Here is an 18,087-nt window from a genome sequence, read left to right as displayed (position 1 = left end):
CTTCTACCTGCTCATGTCTCTCTTCTACCTGATCCTGTCCCTGTCATCTCTCTTCTACCTGTTCCTGTCCCTGTCGTCTCTCTTCTACCTGATCCTGTCCCTGTCGTCTCTCTTCTAACTCATCCTATCACTGTCGTCTCTCTTCTATATGATCCTGTCCCTGTTGTCTCTCTTCTACCTGCTCCTGTCTCTCTTCTACCTGATCCTGTCCCTGTCGTCCCTCTTCTACCTGATCCTGTCCCTGTCGTCTCTCTTCTACCTGATCCTGTCCCTGTCGTCTCTCTTCTACCTGATCCTGTCGTCCCTCTTCTACCTGATCCTCTCCCTGTCGTCCCTCTTCTACCTGATCCTGTCCCTGTTGTCTCTCCCTTTATCCTCCCTCCCTCCCTCCCTCCCTCCCTCCCTCCCTCCCTCCCTCCCTCCCTCCCTCCCTCCCTCCCTCCCTCCCTCCCTCCCTCCCTCCCTCCCTCCCTCCCTCCCTCCCTCCCTCCCTCATGCCCCTCTATATTCCTCTCTCTCTTCTCTCCTCCCTCACCTCTTTCTATCTCTCCCTCCCTCTCTACATCTCTCCCCCTCCCCCTTTCCTTCACTCATCCCCTCTTCTCTTCCCCTCTCCCTCCCTCTCTGTCTCTCCCTCTCCCTCTCTCCCTTCCTCTCTCTCTCTGTCTCTGAGTGATGAGGCAGGGCAGATAGAGGAGAGGATGGAAGGAAGGTCCTAAATAAATTAACAGGAAAATAAGAGTGTTTGCCAGACAGACAGGTAATAGGACTACAAAATCAGGGAGGAACAGTACAGACTGGTGATGTGAAGAGCTGTTAATTATTAAAAGCTTTATGGTTTATTAATCCAGGCTCTTTGAGAATTCATAAGGTAGCGGATGGTTTGGCCGAGCCAGGTTGGGCTGGGGTTGTGTAGATGGGTTGGGTGTTGGGCTGGGCAGGAAGGGGTCAGGAGGTTTGAGCTGGGTGTTGGGCTGGGCAGGAAGTGGTCAGGAGGTTTGAGCTGGGTGTTGGGCTGGGCAGGAAGGGGTCAGGAGGTTTGAGCTGGGTGTTGGGCTGGGCAGGAAGGGGTCAGAAGGTTTGAGCTGGGTGTTGGGCTGGGCAGGAAGTGGTCAGGAGGTTTGAGCTGGGTGTTGGGCTGGGCAGGAAGTGGTCAGGAGGTTTGAGCTGGGTGTTGGGCTGGGCAGGAAGTGGTCAGGAGGTTTGGGCTGGGTGGTGGGCTGGGCAGGAAGTGGTCAGGAGTTTTGAGCTGGGTGGTGGGCTGGGCAGGAAGGGGTCAGGAGGTTTGAGCTGGGTGTTGGGCTGGGCAGGAAGTGGTCAGGAGGTTTGAGCTGGGTATTGGGCTGGGCAGGAAGGGGTCAGGAGGTTTGAGCTGGGTGGTGGGCTGGGCAGGAAGGGGTCAGGAGGTTTGAGCTGGGTGGTGGGCTGGGCAGGAAGTGGTCAGGAGGTTTTAGCTGGGTGGTGGGCTGGGCAGGAAGTGGTCAGGAGGTTTGAGCTAGGTGTTGGGCTGGGCAGGAAGTGGTCAGGAGGTTTGAGCTGGGTGGTGGGCTGGGCAGGAAGTGGTCAGGAGGTTTGAGCTGGGTGGTGGGCTGGGCAGGAAGTGGTCAGGAGGTTTGAGCTGGGTGGTGGGCTGGGCAGGAAGTGGTCAGGAGGTTTGAGCTGGGTGGTGGGCTGGGCAGGAAGTGGTCAGGAGGTTTGAGCTGGGTGGTGGGCTGGGCAGGAAGTGGTCAGGAGGTTTGAGCTGGGTAGTGGGCTGGGCAGGAAGGGGTCAGGAGGTTTGAGCTGGGTGGTGGGCTGGGCAGGAAGTGGTCAGGAGGTTTGGGCTGGGTGGTGGGCTGGCCCTTGCACACAACTACTAGTTAGGTATGAACACTCCCAGACGATCAGACTGATTTCAAAAGGAGGCTCAGGTAAATGCACGATACAAAGTTATTTCCATGAAATAAACACACACACAGTGGTTTATTAGACATGCTGTGATGATTTCAAAAATACAATTAAAATGTCCACATGCGGGCTTTAAAGGTCTTTGAGTTAGTTAGTTTGGCTGCACAGGGGGTCTGTTTTGTGAGTTGCTAGTGTTTTCTGAATAACCACAGCAGAAACGTTGCTGGTAGGAACTATGGAAATGTGTCTCAGCTGTTGTCTCAGCACCCCAAGTGATGTACTGTTTCTTAGGTTCTTCGTTTTGAATAAAGTTAATAGCCCTTTCTCTCCCTCCTGTCTTTTTTCTCTCGTTCTTCTCTTTCCTCCTCTCTTCTGTCCCTCGTGTGCTCTCTGTCAGAGCAGTTGCCAGGTGTTGTGGACATGCACAAGCCTAGGTGTTTGTGAGTGTGTAGTTCTCCCAAAGCCCCTTTAAATATGCCACGAGAGAGGCAGAGAGAGAGGCAGAGAGAGAGGCAGAGAGAGAGGCAGAGAGAGAGGCAGAGAGAGAGAGGCAGAGAGAGAGAGGCAGAGAGAGAGAGGCAGAGAGAGAGAGGCAGAGAGAGAGAGGCAGAGAGAGAGAGGCAGAGGGAGAGAGGCAGAGGGAGAGAGGCAGAGGGAGAGAGAGGCATAAAGAGATAGAGAGGCAGAGAGAGAGAGAGAGAGAGAGAGAGAGAGAGTGAACATGTGAACATGGTACTAACTGTATTGTCTATCTCACCACCTGTGGGGGTTTCTTTCGGTGGAATCAGGTATAAAAAAATACATGTTGTGTATATTATTCTAATATGTTGTTCTTCCTCTCCCACCCACACAGGGGAGCGTCAGGAGTGGATGGAGGCTCTTCAAACGGCCATACGCTCCCCTGCCTCCATTTCCCAGAAGCCCCAGAAGTGTGGCACCAACAAACATGGCAGCATAGAGCTGAGAGGGTACAAAGGCAAAGTGTACGTCTCCCTGACGGGAACCAGATTCAAACTGTGCAAATCAGAACAGGTACATGCGGCTTCTCATCCCACTGGGACGTCTGTCTTTATTTGGTTTATTTTCCCACACTGCATTACAGTATTTATCCTAGGTTGCATATTGCAACATGTGATTTGAAGAAGAGGAGAGCTTTTCTTCCTGTGTCGCTGGGTACCATATTCCTTGTCCCGGGAATTTTTGGCACAAACTCTCTTTGAACCCTGGTTCTTGGTGTGTTTGAACCCTGGTTCTTGGTGTGTTTGAACCCTGGACGTTGGTGTGTTTGAACCCTGGTTCTTGGTGTGTTTGAACCCTGGTTCTTGGTGTGTTTGAACCCTGGTTCTTGGTGTGTTTGAACCCTGGTTCTTGGTGTGTTTGAACCCTGGTTCTTGGTGTGTTTGAACCCTGGACGTTGGTGTGTTTGAACCCTGGTTCTTGGTTTGTTTGAACCCTGGTTCTTGGTGTGTTTGAACCCTGGTTCTTGGTGTGTTTGAACCCTGGTTCTTGGTGTGTTTGAACCCTGGACGTTGGTGTGTTTGAACCCTGGACGTTGGTGTGTTTGAACCCTGGACGTTGGTGTGTTTGAACCCTGGTTCTTGGTGTGTTTGAACCCTGGTTCTTGGTGTGTTTGAACCCTGGTTCTTGGTGTTTTTGAACCCTGGTTCTTGGTGTGTTTGAACCCTGGTTCTTGGTTTGAACCCTGGTTTTTTGAACCCTGAACCCTGGTTCTTGGTGTGTTTGAACCCTGGTTCTTGGTGTGTTTGAACCCTGGTTCTTTGAACCCTGGTTCTTGTGTTTGAACCCTGGTTCTTGGTGTGTTTGAACCCTGGTTCTTGGTGTGTTTGAACCCTGGTTCTTGGTGTGTTTGAACCCTGGTTCTTGGTGTGTTTGAACCCTGGTTCTTGGTGTGTTTGAACCCTGGTTCTTGGTGTGTTTGAACCCTGGTTCTTGGTGTGTTTGAACCCTGGTTCTTGGTGTGTTTGAACCGTGTATGTTGGTGTCTTTCTGGTTCATGTCATTAGATGTAAATGGAACATTTCTAGATTTCTAGACCAAACCCAACAAGATACCTCCTTTACTCCACCCGCTCTATGAGATAGATCTAGTGATACTGTGAAAGAACTCATGCTACCCTCTCCCTTCCGTCTCCACCTAGTCTCCCTCTCCCTTCCGTCTCCACCTAGTCTCCCTCTCCCTTCTGTCTCCACCTAGTCTCCCTCTCCCTTCTGTCTCCACCTAGTCTCCCTCTCCTTTCCGTCTCCACCTAGTCTCCCTCTCCTTTCCGTCTCCACCTAGTTCCCCTCTCCTTTCCGTCTCCACCTAGTCTCCCTCTCCCTTCTGTCTCCACCTAGTTTCCCTCTCCTTTCCGTCTCCACCTAGTCTCCCTCTCCTTTCCGTCTCCACCTAGTCTCCCTCTCCCTTCTGTCTCCACCTAGTTTCCCTCTCCTTTCCGTCTCCACCTAGTCTCCCTCTCCCTTCTGTCTCCACCTAGTCTCCCTCTCCCTTCCGTCTCCACCTAGTCTCCCTCTCCTTTCTGTCTCCACCTAGTCTCCCTCTCCCTTCCGTCTCCACCTAGTCTCCCTCTCCCTTCTGTCTCCACCTAGTCTCCCTCTCCCTTCCGTCTCCACCTAGTCTCCCTCTCCTTTCCATCTCCACCTTGTCCATCTCTCCCTTCTGTCTCCACCTTGTCCATCTCTCCCTTCTGTCTCCACCTTGTCCATCTCTCCCTTCTGTCTCCACCTTGTCCATCTCTCCCTTCTGTCTCCACCTTGTCCCTCTCTCCCTTCTGTCTCCACCTTGTCCCTCTCTCCCTTCTGTCTCCACCTTGTCCATCTCTCCCTTCTGTCTCCACCTTGTCCATCTCTCCCTTCTGTCTCCACCTTGTCCATCTCTCCCTTCCGTCTCCACCTTGTCCCTCTCTCCCTTCTGTCTCCACCTTGTCCATCTCTCCCTTCTGTCTCCACCTTGTCCATCTCTCCCTTCCGTCTCCACCTTGTCCCTCTCTCCCTTCTGTCTCCACCTTGTCCCTCTCTCCCTTCTGTCTCCACCTTGTCCATCTCTCCCTTCTGTCCCCACCTCGTCTCTCTCTCCTTTCCGTCCCCACCTCGTCTCTCTCTCCTTTCCGTCCCCGCCCCTCTCTCCCTTCAGTCCTCTCTCATTCCCTTTCTCTCATGATTTACTTCATTAGCGTAAACAAACATCTCTGTCCTAATTCTCTATGGGTATCGCTCTGTGTCAGCATGTTTCCATGAAGGAGAGAGAGGGAATGTAGGAGGGTGAAAATTGGAAATAATTGTATTTTTCTTTGCTTAAACGGTAAATTCCAAGCGTGGTAAATGCACCAACACAGCGTCAGCTAGTCTGAGAGGGAGGGAGAGAGGAACAGGGGAAGAGAGAGAAGGATGAAGGGAGAGATGTAGAAAGAGAGGTAGATGATGGAGTGAATGTTTAAGCCTATGGGTGAAAGAGTAAGAAACAGAGAGTGGCTTGAGATTGGGAGAGATGCATTTTTGGGTTATGCATCCCGCTAGGGGGACAACATCCGGTGAAACTGGAGGGCGCGCAATTCAAATAAATAATCACAAAAATTATGGATATTAAACATGTAGACACATACAAGTGTCTTATATTGGTTAAAAGCTTAAATTCTTGTTAATCTAACTGCACTGTCTGATTTCCAGTAGCCATTACAGTGAAAACATGCCATGTGATTGTTTGAGGACGGCGCCAAACATTAAAATATTTTCCCACCGGCACAGGTTTCATAAAATCACAAATAGCATTTAAATATTTGCCTACTTTTTGAAAATCTTCCTCTGATTTGTCATCCAAAGGGTCCCAGCTATAACATGTAGTGTCGTTTTGTTAGATAAAGTCCTTCTTTATATCCCAAAAAGTCTGTTTAGTTGGCGCCATCGATTTGAGTAATCCACTCGTTCAACATGCAAAGAAAGGAATCTAGAAAAATCTACCCCTAAACTTTGTTTCAACAAGTCAAAATACTCCTCAGACCCTAAAATGTAATCAAACTGTAATATTTCTTACGGAAAGAAGTATGTTCAATAGGAAACCAATTTTAGCAGGTACGTTCTGTCTTCATTGCGCACGCATACACACATTTCCAAGACTGTGTCCCTGTACTAAAACTCATATTTCTTCTTCGTTTTCGAAGTTACAAGCATGAAACCTTGAACAATAGACTGCTGACATCCTGTGGAAGCCATAGGAATTGCATCCTGGGAGCTAGAATTCCGTATGCCCCAAAACGTTCTATTGTAAGAGGATGGTCTCTCAAAACAAATAATATTCTGGTTGGGTTTTCTGCTACCATATCCATTGTGTCATACTCTCCTACATTATTTTAACATTTCTACAAACTTCAAAGGGTTTTCTTTCCAATGGTACAAAGTATATGCATAATCAGGGCCTGAGCAACAGGCAGTTTACTTTGGGCATGTCATTCAGGCGGAAATTGAGGAGAGAAAAGGGCCTAGCGAGTTGTAGAAGGAGAGGGTGAGAGTGTATTATGTAACCACGTTCATGTTCACTGGAGTGGAGTACTTCATCTAACATGATGAACGAGCTGTTGAGAACCCCACCTCCTTTCTCATGGATTGTAAACTGTGTGATGGAAGTGTCCTCTAAGGTCATTTTCAGCACTGTGTTTCCCAAGGTAAAGCAGGTCAAAACAGACACAGACAAACACTGTAGTGTGTAGCCTGAGCACATCCATCTCTCCTTCTCTACTACTCATGTCTACTTAGCCCTACCACATCCATCTCTCCCTCTCTACTACTCATGTCTACTTAGCCCTACCATATCCATCTCTCCCTCTCTACTACTCATGTCTACTTAGTCCTACCACATCCATCTCTCCCTCTCTACTACTCATGTCTACTTAGCCCTACCACATCCATCTCTCCCTCTCTACTACTCATGTCTACTTAGCCCTACCATATCCATCTCTCCCTCTCTACTACTCATGTCTACTTAGTCCTACCATATCCATCTCTCCCTCTCTACTACTCATGTCTACTTAGCCCTACCACATCCATTTCTCCCTCTCTACTACTCATGTCTACTTAGCCCTACCATATCCATCTCTCCCTCTCTACTACTCATGTCTACTTAGCCCTACCATATCCATCTCTCCCTCTCTACTACTCATGTCTACTTAGTCCTACCATATCCATCTCTCCCTCTCTACTACTCATGTCTACGTAGCACTAACACAACCATCTCTCCCTCTCTACTACTCATGTCTACTTAGCCCTACCACATCCATCTCTCCCTCTCTACTACTCATGTCTACTTAGCCCTACCATATCCATCTCTCCCTCTCTACTACTCATGTCTACTTAGTCCTACCATATCCATCTCTCCCTCTCTACTACTCATGTCTACTTAGCCCTACCACATCCATCTCTCCCTCTCTACTACTCATGTCTACTTAGCCCTACCATATCCATCTCTCCCTCTCTACTACTCATGTCTACTTAGCCCTACCACATCCATCTCTCCCTCTCTACTACTCATGTCTACTTAGCCCTACCACATCCATCTCTCCCTCTCTACTACTCATGTCTACTTAGCCCTACCACATCCATCTCTCCCTCTCTACTACTCATGTTTACTTAGCCCTACCACATCCATCTCTCCCTCTCTACTACTCATGTCTACTTAGTCCTACCACATCCATCTCTCCCTCTCTACTACTCATGTCTACTTAGTCCTACCACATCCATCTCTCCCTCTCTACTACTCATTTTTACTTAGCCCTACCACATCCATCTCTCCCTCTCTACTACTCATGTCTACTTAGTCCTACCACATCCATCTCTCCCTCTCTACTACTCATGTCTACTTAGTCCTACCATATCCATCTCTCCCTCTCTACTACTCATGTCTACTTAGCCCTACCACATCCATCTCTCCCTCTCTACTACTCATGTCTACTTAGTCCTACCACATCCATCTCTCCTCTCTACTACTCATGTCTACTTAGTCCTACCATATCCATCTCTCCTCTCTACTACTCATGTCTACTTAGCCCTACCATATCCATCTCTCCCTCTCTACTACTCATGTCTACTTAGTCCTACCATATCCATCTCTCCCTCTCTACTACTCATGTCTACTTAGCACTAACACAACCATCTCTCCCTCTCTACTACTCATGTCTACTTAGCCCTACCACATCCATCTCTCCCTCTCTACTACTCATGTCTACTTAGCCCTACCATATCATCTCTCCCTGTCTACTACTCATGTCTACTTAGTCCTACCATATCCATCTCTCCCTCTCTACTACTCATGTCTACTTAGCCCTACCACATCCATCTCTCCCTCTCTACTACTCATGTCTACTTAGCCCTACCATATCCATCTCTCCCTCTCTACTACTCATGTCTACTTAGTCCTACCATATCCATCTCTCCCTCTCTACTACTCATGTCTACTTAGCACTAACACAACCATCTCTCCTCTCTACTACTCATGTCTACTTAGCCCTACCACATCCATCTCTCCTCTCTACTACTCATGTCTACTTAGCCCTACCATATCCATCTCTCCCTCTCTACTACTCATGTCTACTTAGTCCTACCATATCCATCTCTCCTCTCTACTACTCATGTCTACTTAGCCCTACCACATCCATCTCTCCCTCTCTACTACTCATGTCTACTTAGCCCTACCATATCCATCTCTCCCTCTCTACTACTCATGTCTACTTAGTCCTACCATATCCATCTCTCCTCTCTACTACTCATGTCTACTTAGCCCTACCACATCCATCTCTCCCTCTCTACTACTCATGTCTACTTAGCCCTACCACATCCATCTCTCCCTCTCTACTACTCATGTCTACTTAGCCCTACCATATCCATCTCTCCCTCTCTACTACTCATGTCTACTTAGTCCTACCATATCCATCTCTCCCTCTCTACTACTCATGTCTACTTAGCACTAACACAACCATCTCTCCCTCTCTACTACTCATGTCTACTTAGCCCTACCACATCCATCTCTCCCTCTCTACTACTCATGTCTACTTAGCCCTACCATATCCATCTCTCCCTCTCTACTACTCATGTCTACTTAGTCCTACCATATCCATCTCTCCCTCTCTACTACTCATGTCTACTTAGCCCTACCACATCCATCTCTCCCTCTCTACTACTCATGTCTACTTAGCCCTACCATATCCATCTCTCCTCTCTACTACTCATGTCTACTTAGTCCTACCATATCCATCTCTCCCTCTCTACTACTCATGTCTACTTAGCACTAACACAACCATCTCTCCCTCTCTACTACTCATGTCTACTTAGCCCTACCACATCCATCTCTCCCTCTCTACTACTCATGTCTACTTAGCCCTACCATATCCATCTCTCCCTCTCTACTACTCATGTCTACTTAGTCCTACCACATCCATCTCTCCCTCTACTACTAATGTCTGCTTGGTGATAGCCTCATTTGAGTCTCATGGACAGCTTGTGCTATACGATGCTCACCACTACAAGGTAGTTTCGTCTCTTACCTAGACCTATGTGGTGACAATATGTGCAGGCCTTTGTTTTATCCCAGAGCTAACACCTGATTCAGTTAATCTAAGCAACGAATGTTTACAACCTCGAATGTCCGAATCAGGTGTGTTAGTGCAGAGTGGCTCTACAGAACCCCAAGTTCAGAGGGTTGGCCTAGGCTAAGGGGCCTAACATAGGGGACTGAAATGGATGCTAGTGGTTTTACACAGTATAACACTGTACTGTTTAACTGATCCTGGTTGAAATAGGTGAGGTTGGGCTTCTTAGTAGGAAATGAATGTCTGTATAAATCTTTTGACATTTAAAAAACTGTATTTAATAGTGTACTCTCCCACTAGTGTGATTAAGGTTGTTTAGCTACATGGGTCATAGATAAGGATATCAGACCAAAACCTCAGAGTGTTAAACTACTGGATTGAATAGTGTACCTAGGATGATTGTTTAGGTGGATTATTCCTCAGACTGGTTGGTCCATAAGACTCCCTGTTCGGGTTGTAAGTAATGCTGGTTATTGGAGTATATGTTATCTGGGGCCTGGAGGGAAGCAGGTTGAATTCATCATTAGCTTCATTAGATCTTCTTTCTGTTTCCTTTCTCACACATCGCCAGGAACTATAGGTCACTGCATCCCATGGTGGTCAGGCAGCTGCTTGTGTCACTCTGAATCCATCTCTATTTTTACCTTGCTCTTTCAATTTCTCTTTCATCATTCTCTGTCTTTATCGCTCCCTCTCTCTTTTGCATTCTTAATTCCTTTCTTTCTTTTTCTTTTTCCCCCTCTCTCTGTCTGTCTCACATCCCTCTCTCCCATCTCACTCTCTCTCTCTGTCTGTCTCACATCCCTCTCTCCCATCTCACTCTCTCTCTCTGTCTGTCTCACATCCCTCTCTCCCATCTCGCTCTCTCTCTCTATCTCTCTCCCATCTCTCTCTCTCTCTCTCTCTCTCTCTCTCTCTCTCTCTCTCTCTCTCCCATCTCTCTCCCTCTCTATCTCTCTCCCATCTCACTCTCTCTCTCCCTATCTCTCTCTATCTCTCTCCCATCTCTATCTCTCTCCCATCTCTATCTCTCTCCCTATCTCTCTCTTTCTCCCATCTATCTCTCTCTCTCTCACTATCTCTCTCTCTCTCTCTCCATCATCTCTCTCTCTCTCACACTCTCTCTCTCTCTCACACATCTCTCTCTCTCTCACACATCTCTCTCTCTCTCTCTCACACACTCTCTCTCTCTCACACACACACACACATCTCTCTCTCCCTATCTCTCTATCTCTCTCTATCTCTCTCTTTCTCCCATCTCTCTCTCTCCCCTCTCTCTCTCTCTCTCTCTCTCTCTCTCTCTCTCTCTCTCTCTCTCTCTCTCTCCCATCTCTCTCCCTCTCTATCTCTCTCCCATCTCGCTCTCTCTCTCCCTATCTCTCTCTATCTCTCTCCCATCTCACTCTCTCTCTCTCCCTATCTCTCTCTCTATCTCTCTATCCCATCTATCTCTCTCTCTCACACATCTCTCTCTCTCACACACCTCTCTCTCTCTCTCACACACACACACATCTCTCTCTCACACACCTCTCTCTCTCTCTCTCTCTCTCTCTCTCTCTCTCTCTCTCTCTCTCATACACATCTCACTCTCTCTCCCTATCTCTCTCTCTCTATCTCACTCTCTATCTCTCTCTTTCTCCCATCTCTCTCTCCCTCTCTCTCTCTCTCTCTCTCCCATCTCTCCCTCTCTCTCTCTCTCTATCTCTCTCCCATCTCGCTCTCTCTCTCCCTATTTCTCTCTCTATCTCTCACACACATCTCTCTTTCTCACACACATCTCTCTCTCTCTCTCTCTCTCACACACATCTCTCTCTCACACACCTCTCTCTCTCCCATCTCTCTCCTCTCTCTCATCTCTCTTTCTCTCTCTCCCTCTTTCTCTCTCCCTCTTTTTCTCTCCCTCTTTCTCTCTCCCTTCTCGCTTTCTCTCTCCCATCTCTCTCCATCTTTCTATTGATCCACTTGTAGTTTGTTTTACAAACGTTTCCCTCTTTTTTCCCACTCCTTCTTAAGTGGTTAGAACAATAGCTTTTATCCCGGGGAGTGTTCTGTCGCTTACCCAGCATGCTTTGAGAAGGGCCGAAGTGTCTTCATCGAAATGGAAGTTTAGGTGAATTGCTCTGCTGCCCGTTGACATTAAAGTCGTTCTCAGTGGACACTGACGTGGAGGCATCGAAGAGGTAGGAGGTTAAAAAGGTTACTGTTTTGTTTTTTATTACAGATAATAGGAGTTGGTATGTTAATGCTAGGTGGATCTAATGTTATAAAGTTCTCTCTCTCTCTCCCATCTCTCTCTCTCTCCCCATCTCTCTCTCTCTCTCTCTCCCATCTCTCTCTCTCTTGCTCTCTCTCTTTCTATTGCTCCACTTGTAGTTTGTTTTACAAACTTTTCTCTCACTTTATTTCTCTCCTTAAGTGGTTAGAACAATAGCTTTTATCCCGGTGAGTGTTCTGTCGCTTACCCAGCATGCTTTGAGAAGGGCCGAAGTGACTTCATCGAAATGGAAGTTTAGGTGAATTGCTCCGCTGGCCATTGACATTAAGTCTCAGTGGACACTGACGTGGAGGCATCGAAGAGGTAGGGGTTCCTGTGCCTTCAGAAAGTATTCACACCGCTTGACTTTTTCCACGAAAAAATGGTGTTACATTATGAATTTAATATCGACTACATTTAGATTTAGTTTTGTCACTGGCCTACACACAATACCCCATAATGTTGTTTTTTAAACATTTTACAAATTAATGAAAAAAGGAAAGCTGAAAATGTCTTGAGTCAATAAGTATTCAACCCCTTTGTTATGGCAAGCCTAAATAAGTTCAGGAGTAAACATTTTCTTAACAAGGAATTTAAGTTGCATGGACTCAATTGCAATTGCAATAATAGTGACCCTAGAGCTATTCCCAATGCCTCACAAAGAAGGGCACCTATTGGTAGAGGTGTAAAACAAAATCATTAAAAAGAAGCAGACATTGAATATCCCTTTGAGCATGGTGGACTTATTAATTACACTTTGAATGGCGTATCAGTACAACGATACAGGAGTCTTTCCTAACTCAGTTGCTGGAGAGGAAGGAAACCACTCAGGGATTTCACTATGAGGCCAATGTTGACTTTAAAACAGTTACAGAGTTTAATGGCTGTGAAAGGAGAAAACTGAGGATGAATCAACAGCATTTGAAGTTACTCCACAATACTAACCTAAATCACAGAGTGAAAAGGAGGACTGTACAGAATACAATATATACAATGTGGTCCTTCTGTAGCTCAGTTGGTAGAGCATGTCGCTTGTAACGCCAGGGTAGTGGGTTCGATCCCCGGGACCACCCATACGTAGAATGTATGCACACATGACTGTAAGTCGCTTTGGATAAAAGCGTCTGCTAAATGGCATATATTATTATTATATTATATTATATTATTACAAATATTCCAAAACATGTATCCTGTTTGCTACGAGGCAAAGCAATCAATTTTTTGTCCTGAATGTAAAGTGTTATGTTTGGGGCAAATCCAATACAACACATTACTGAGTACTACTCTCCATATATTCATGCATAGTGGTGGCTGCAACATGTTATGGGTATGCTTGTCATCGTTAAGGACTGGGGAGTGAGGAGCGAGAGAACTGAAGCACTGGCAAAATCCTTAAGAAACAAAATGTGTTTCAGTCCGCTTTTCCACCAGGAGATGAATTCACCTAAAACAAATCTAGACTGGAGTTGCTTACCAAGAAGACAGTGAATGTTCTGTGAGAAGCCCAGTTACAGTTTGGACTTTAACACCTTCTCACAGGGGTGAGAAGATGTATTGCATGAGCTGTAACCGAAAAACAACTGGCATTTGGAAAGTTTGAGGTGAGGGAGAAGGTGTGATGAAACAAGTATTGTTAGCATTGTTAAGTATCTCGCTAGCTAGATCGAATTCTGCGTGAGCTAGCCAGAGAAATGTTGAGCAACATTAGCCAACTTAACTGATCCAATAATTGAGTTTATGGTGTGATAATTAGCTGGCTAATAAAGTCAGACAGTTAACTTTAGCTAGCTAACATTACAACATCAGATGAAGCTAACTTTACTAACTTTACCAATTCACTATAGTATTAACTGGTCTGGTAACTCGTTAGTTGGCAATCTGTGTGAAATGTTAACTAGTTAACTAGCTAACAAACTAACTACTATCTATGAACTAATGTGTTTTACTCTACAGTATGTGGTTATTTTTCAGAATGAGAGAATTAGGTGGAAATGTGGCGTTGCTTGTTAATTAAACAAGTGGATTCAGGGATGAAGTAGAGATTGAGCTGGGTCTGGTTTAAACTGGATGCCTTTATAGAGGTGAAAGGAACATCACACACTTTCCCTCTTTCTCACTTCTTCGATACAGTGGAAAGGAGTATGCCAGGTGTTACTCTCTGCCTGAAAGAGATCAATTATGCCAACAAAGGGTATCATGCTCTGCTGGCACATTGTAGAACAGATGTCCACAGGCAGAACGTGTACACTGTAATAATGTGCAGTGTAGCCCAAAGATATTTGTTTTGGTTGTGTTGAACTTGACAGTAACGTGTGTGTGTGTGTGTGTGTGTGTGTGTGTGTCTGTGTGCGTGTGTGTGTGTGTGTGTGTGTGTGTGTGTGTGTGTATGTGTGTGTGTCTGTGTGTGTGTGTGTGTGTGTGTGTGTGTGTGTGTGTGTGTGTGTGTGTGTGTGTGTGTGTGTGTGTGTGTGTGTGTGTGTGTGTGTGTGTGTGTGTGTGTGTGTGTGTGTGTGTGTGTGTGTGTGTGTGTGTGTGTGTGTGTGTGTGTGTCTGTGTCTGTGTCTGTGTCTGTGTCTGTGTGTCTGTGTCTGTGTCTGTGTCTGTGTGTCTGTGTCTGTGTCTGCGTGTGCGTGTGCGTGTGCGTGTGTGCGTGTGCGTGTGCGTGTGTGCGTGTGCGTGTGCGTGTGCGTGTGTCTGTGTGCGTGTGTCTGTGTGCGTGTGTCTGTGTGCGTGTGTGTGTGTGTGTGTGTGTGTGTGTGTGTGTGTGTGTGTGTGTGTGTGTGTGTGTGTGTGTGTGTGTGTGTGTGTGTGTGTGTGTGTGTGTGTGTGTGTGTGTGTGTGTGTGTGTGTCCGTCTGTCTGTGTGTCTGTCTGTGTGTATGTGTGTCTGTGTGTGTGTGTGTGTGTGAGGGGGGTATATTATAATGTTTCTACTCAGTGAATGTTATTTTTACACCCATGTAGCCTTGATGGATGTCTACTGTAGTGGCCACTCTAATAGAGCAACAATACAATGCCTGTTTGTTTCATTCTATTTCTACTAAAACATTTTTTCCCCCAAGTTAAATATTTAGATGTGTGTGTGTGTGTGTGTGTGTGTGTGTGTGTGTGTGTGTGTGTGTGTGTGTGTGTGTGTGTGTGTGTGTGTGTGTGTGTGTGTGTGTGTGTGTGTGTGTGTGTGTGTGTGGTTACAAGTGTTCTATTATAAAGGCTGTCATGGCTAACTGCAATATTACTGTATATTTTTTTCTCAAGACTTGAGTTTCATTTGCAGTAAAGTCTAGGCAACAAATAACATTGAAATGCTAAAAAACGTGTTTTTAGCTGTGAGTTGGGTTCACAGTAACCACTTTTTATTTTGCACTTTTTATTTTGTTTAATTAGTTGAAACTGGCATTTCCCCCTAGCAGGGATTTATTTGACATGTTTCAGTGCAAAACAATAAAGTGTCATCTTTTTGGGCCCTCTGCAGTTTGCATCCCTGTATTGTGTATAAACAGGTGAGGGGAAAAAATATATGTAATTAATTTTGAATTCAGACTAACACAACAAAATGTGGAATAAGTTGAGGAGTATGAATACTTTCTGAAGGCTCTGTATATAAGGGGAGGGTGTGAGTGAAAGGGCAGAAGAAGAAGGGAAGTGGAGGGGGGAGAAGGTGAGATGGACAGATGTGTTGTATTAGTGAACCATCATGATGTATTAGTGAACCATTATGTTGTATTAGTGAACCATCATGATGTATTAGTGAACCATTATGTTGTATTAGTGAACCATTATGTTGTATTAGTGAACCATCATGTTGTAATAGTGAACCATTATGTTGTATTAGTGAACCAATATGTTGTATTAGTGAACCATCATGTTGTATTAGTGAACCATCATGTTGTATTAGTGAACCATCATGTTGTATTAGTGAACCATCATGATGTATTAGTGAACCATTATGTTGTATTAGTGAACCATCATGTTGTATTAGTGAACCATTATGTTGTATTAGTGAACCATCATGTTGTATTAGTGAACCATTATGTTGTATTAGTGAACCATTATGTTGTATTAGTGAACCATCATGTTGTATTAGTGAACCATCATGTTGTATTAGTGAACCATTATGTTGTATTAGTGAACCATCATGTTGTATTAGTGAACCATTATGTTCTATTAGTGAACCATTATGTTGTATATCCCTGCACCACCCAGTGAACCATCATGTTGCATCATCCCTGCCCTGCCCAGTGCTCTCTCTAACCTTAACCCTCTCTCTGCATCATCCCTGCACTGCCCAGTGCTCTCTCTAACCTTAACCCTCACTCTGCATCATCCCTGCACTGCCCAGTGCTCTCTCTAACCATCATGTTGAATCATCATTGAGTGAACCAACCCTCATCATTGTCATTAGTGAACCATTATGTTGAATCATTAGTGAACCATCATGTTGTATTAGTGAACCATCATGTTGTATTAGTGAACCATTATGTTGTATTAGTGAACCATTATGTTGTATTAGTGAACCATTAGCTATTGTAATTGTATTTTTAGTGAACCAATACCCCTCCCTCCATCCCTGGTGATTTAATGACAGGGCCATTATGGCAAGGTAACTAGCAGCCGGGCCGGATCCTAACAGCCATATCTGTAATTGGCTGTTGAGAGGGATGAGGGCCATTAGATGGGCAACCATCACAGACACGTGTTGTATCACATACAGCTGAACCATTTATGTTGTATTAGAGCTGTCCTCGTTTGCAACTCTGTAAATTATCCATGAGGGCAATTGACCACTCTTCAGATGAAGTTGCCCAGGTACTTTGTAGCAGAGTTCAATGTAGCACTACAATGGGGAAGAGGGAGATAGCGAGAGACGCTGCATTTACAGCTCAATGCACACTGTCGTAAATGGAAAGTAGAACCTTGGAGTAAGGCACCCTTCTATCACCTGTCATCCAATCAGATCACTCAGTTCATTTAAGAACTGTGTTGTTGCGGTAGTGGCTTTTGTTTTCTCTCTCACTTCTTCCTTCTTTCTTCTTCCGTGTGCCATGTCTCAATACTCCCTCTCTCAATTCAATTCAATTTAAGGGAAACGTATGTTTACATTGCCAAAGCAAGTTAAATAGATAATAAACAAAAGTGAAATAAACAATCAAAATGAACAGTAAACACATTACACTTACAAAAGTTCCAAAAGGATAAAGACGTTTCAAATGTCATATTATGAGTATATATATACAGTGTTGTGATGTTGTGAGAATAGTTCAAGCACGAAAGGGAAAATGAATAAGCATAAAAATAGGTTGTATTTACAATGGTGTTTGTTCTTCACTGGTTGCCCTTTTCTTGTGGCAACAGGTCACAAATGTGACTGTGTGGTATTTCACCCAATAAATCTGTGAGTTGATCAAAATTTGATTTTAAAAAATATATATTTGTGGGTCTGTGTAATCTGAAGGAAATATGTGTCTCTAATATGGTCATACATTGGGCAGGAGGTGAAGTCAGCTCTAACCCTCTTTTTGTGGGCAGTGAGCACATAGACTGTCTTCTCCTGAGAGCCAGGTCTGCCTACGGCGGCCTTTCTCAATAGCAAGGCTATGCTCACTGAGTCTGGACATAGTCAAAGCTTTCCTTAAGTTTGGGTCAGTCACAGTGGTCAGGTATTCTGCCACTGTGTACTCTCTGTTGAGGGCCAAATAGCATTCTAGTTTGCTCAGTTTTTTTGTTAATTACTTGACACATTGGAAATAATTATCGTTTTATTTTCTCATGATTTGGTTGGGTCTAATTGTGTTGCTATCCTGAGGCCCTGTGGGGTGTGTTTGTGTTTGTGAACAGAGCTCCAGGACCGGCTTGCTTAGGGGACTCTTCTCCAGGTTCATTTCTTTGTAGGTGATGGCTTTGTTATGGAAGGTTTGGGAATCACTTCCTTTTAGGTGGTTGTAGAATTTAACGTCTCTTTAGAGGTTTTTGATAATTAGCGGGTATCAGCCTAATTCTGTTCTGCATGCATTATTGGGTGTTTTACATTGTACACTGAGGATATTTTTCAATTTATCAATTTGGTGTTTGTCCCATTTAGTGAATTCTTGGTTGGTGAGCAGACCCCAGACCTCACAAACATAAATGGGAATGGGCTTTATGACTGATTCAAGTATTTTTAGCCAGATCCCAATTGGTATGTCAAATGTTATGTTCCTTTTGATGGCATAGAAGGCCCTCCTAGCCTTGACTCTCAGATTGTTCACAGATTTGTGGAAGTTACCTGTGTTTAGGCCAAGGTATGTATAGTTGTTTGTGTGCTCTAGGGCAACGGTGTCTTGATGGAATTTGTATTTGTGGTCCTGGCGACTTCACCT

The 18,087-nt window shown here is 45.2% G+C and overlaps 1 protein-coding gene across 2 annotated transcripts in view; it reads left to right on the top strand.

Annotated features, from left to right (window-relative positions):
* The window catches only part of arap2 (ArfGAP with RhoGAP domain, ankyrin repeat and PH domain 2), a 253,179-nt gene that overhangs the window by 62,211 nt on the left and 172,881 nt on the right, over positions 1-18,087 (top strand). For both annotated transcript variants that reach the window (XR_006834916.1, XM_046328114.1), the window contains exon 9: positions 2,741-2,919. Coding sequence is in view for 1 of the 2 variants with exons in the window: in XM_046328114.1 (XP_046184070.1) it covers positions 2,741-2,919 (179 nt within the window). In the remaining variant the exon portion in view is untranslated. The remainder of the gene's footprint in view (positions 1-2,740; positions 2,920-18,087) is intronic.

Source organism: Oncorhynchus gorbuscha, linkage group LG25 (assembly GCF_021184085.1).
Source record: "Oncorhynchus gorbuscha isolate QuinsamMale2020 ecotype Even-year linkage group LG25, OgorEven_v1.0, whole genome shotgun sequence".
Classification (NCBI taxonomy): domain Eukaryota; kingdom Metazoa; phylum Chordata; class Actinopteri; order Salmoniformes; family Salmonidae; genus Oncorhynchus; species Oncorhynchus gorbuscha.
The sequence above is the reverse complement of the archived record's forward strand: the minus strand, read 5'-3'. Positions and strand labels throughout refer to the sequence as shown.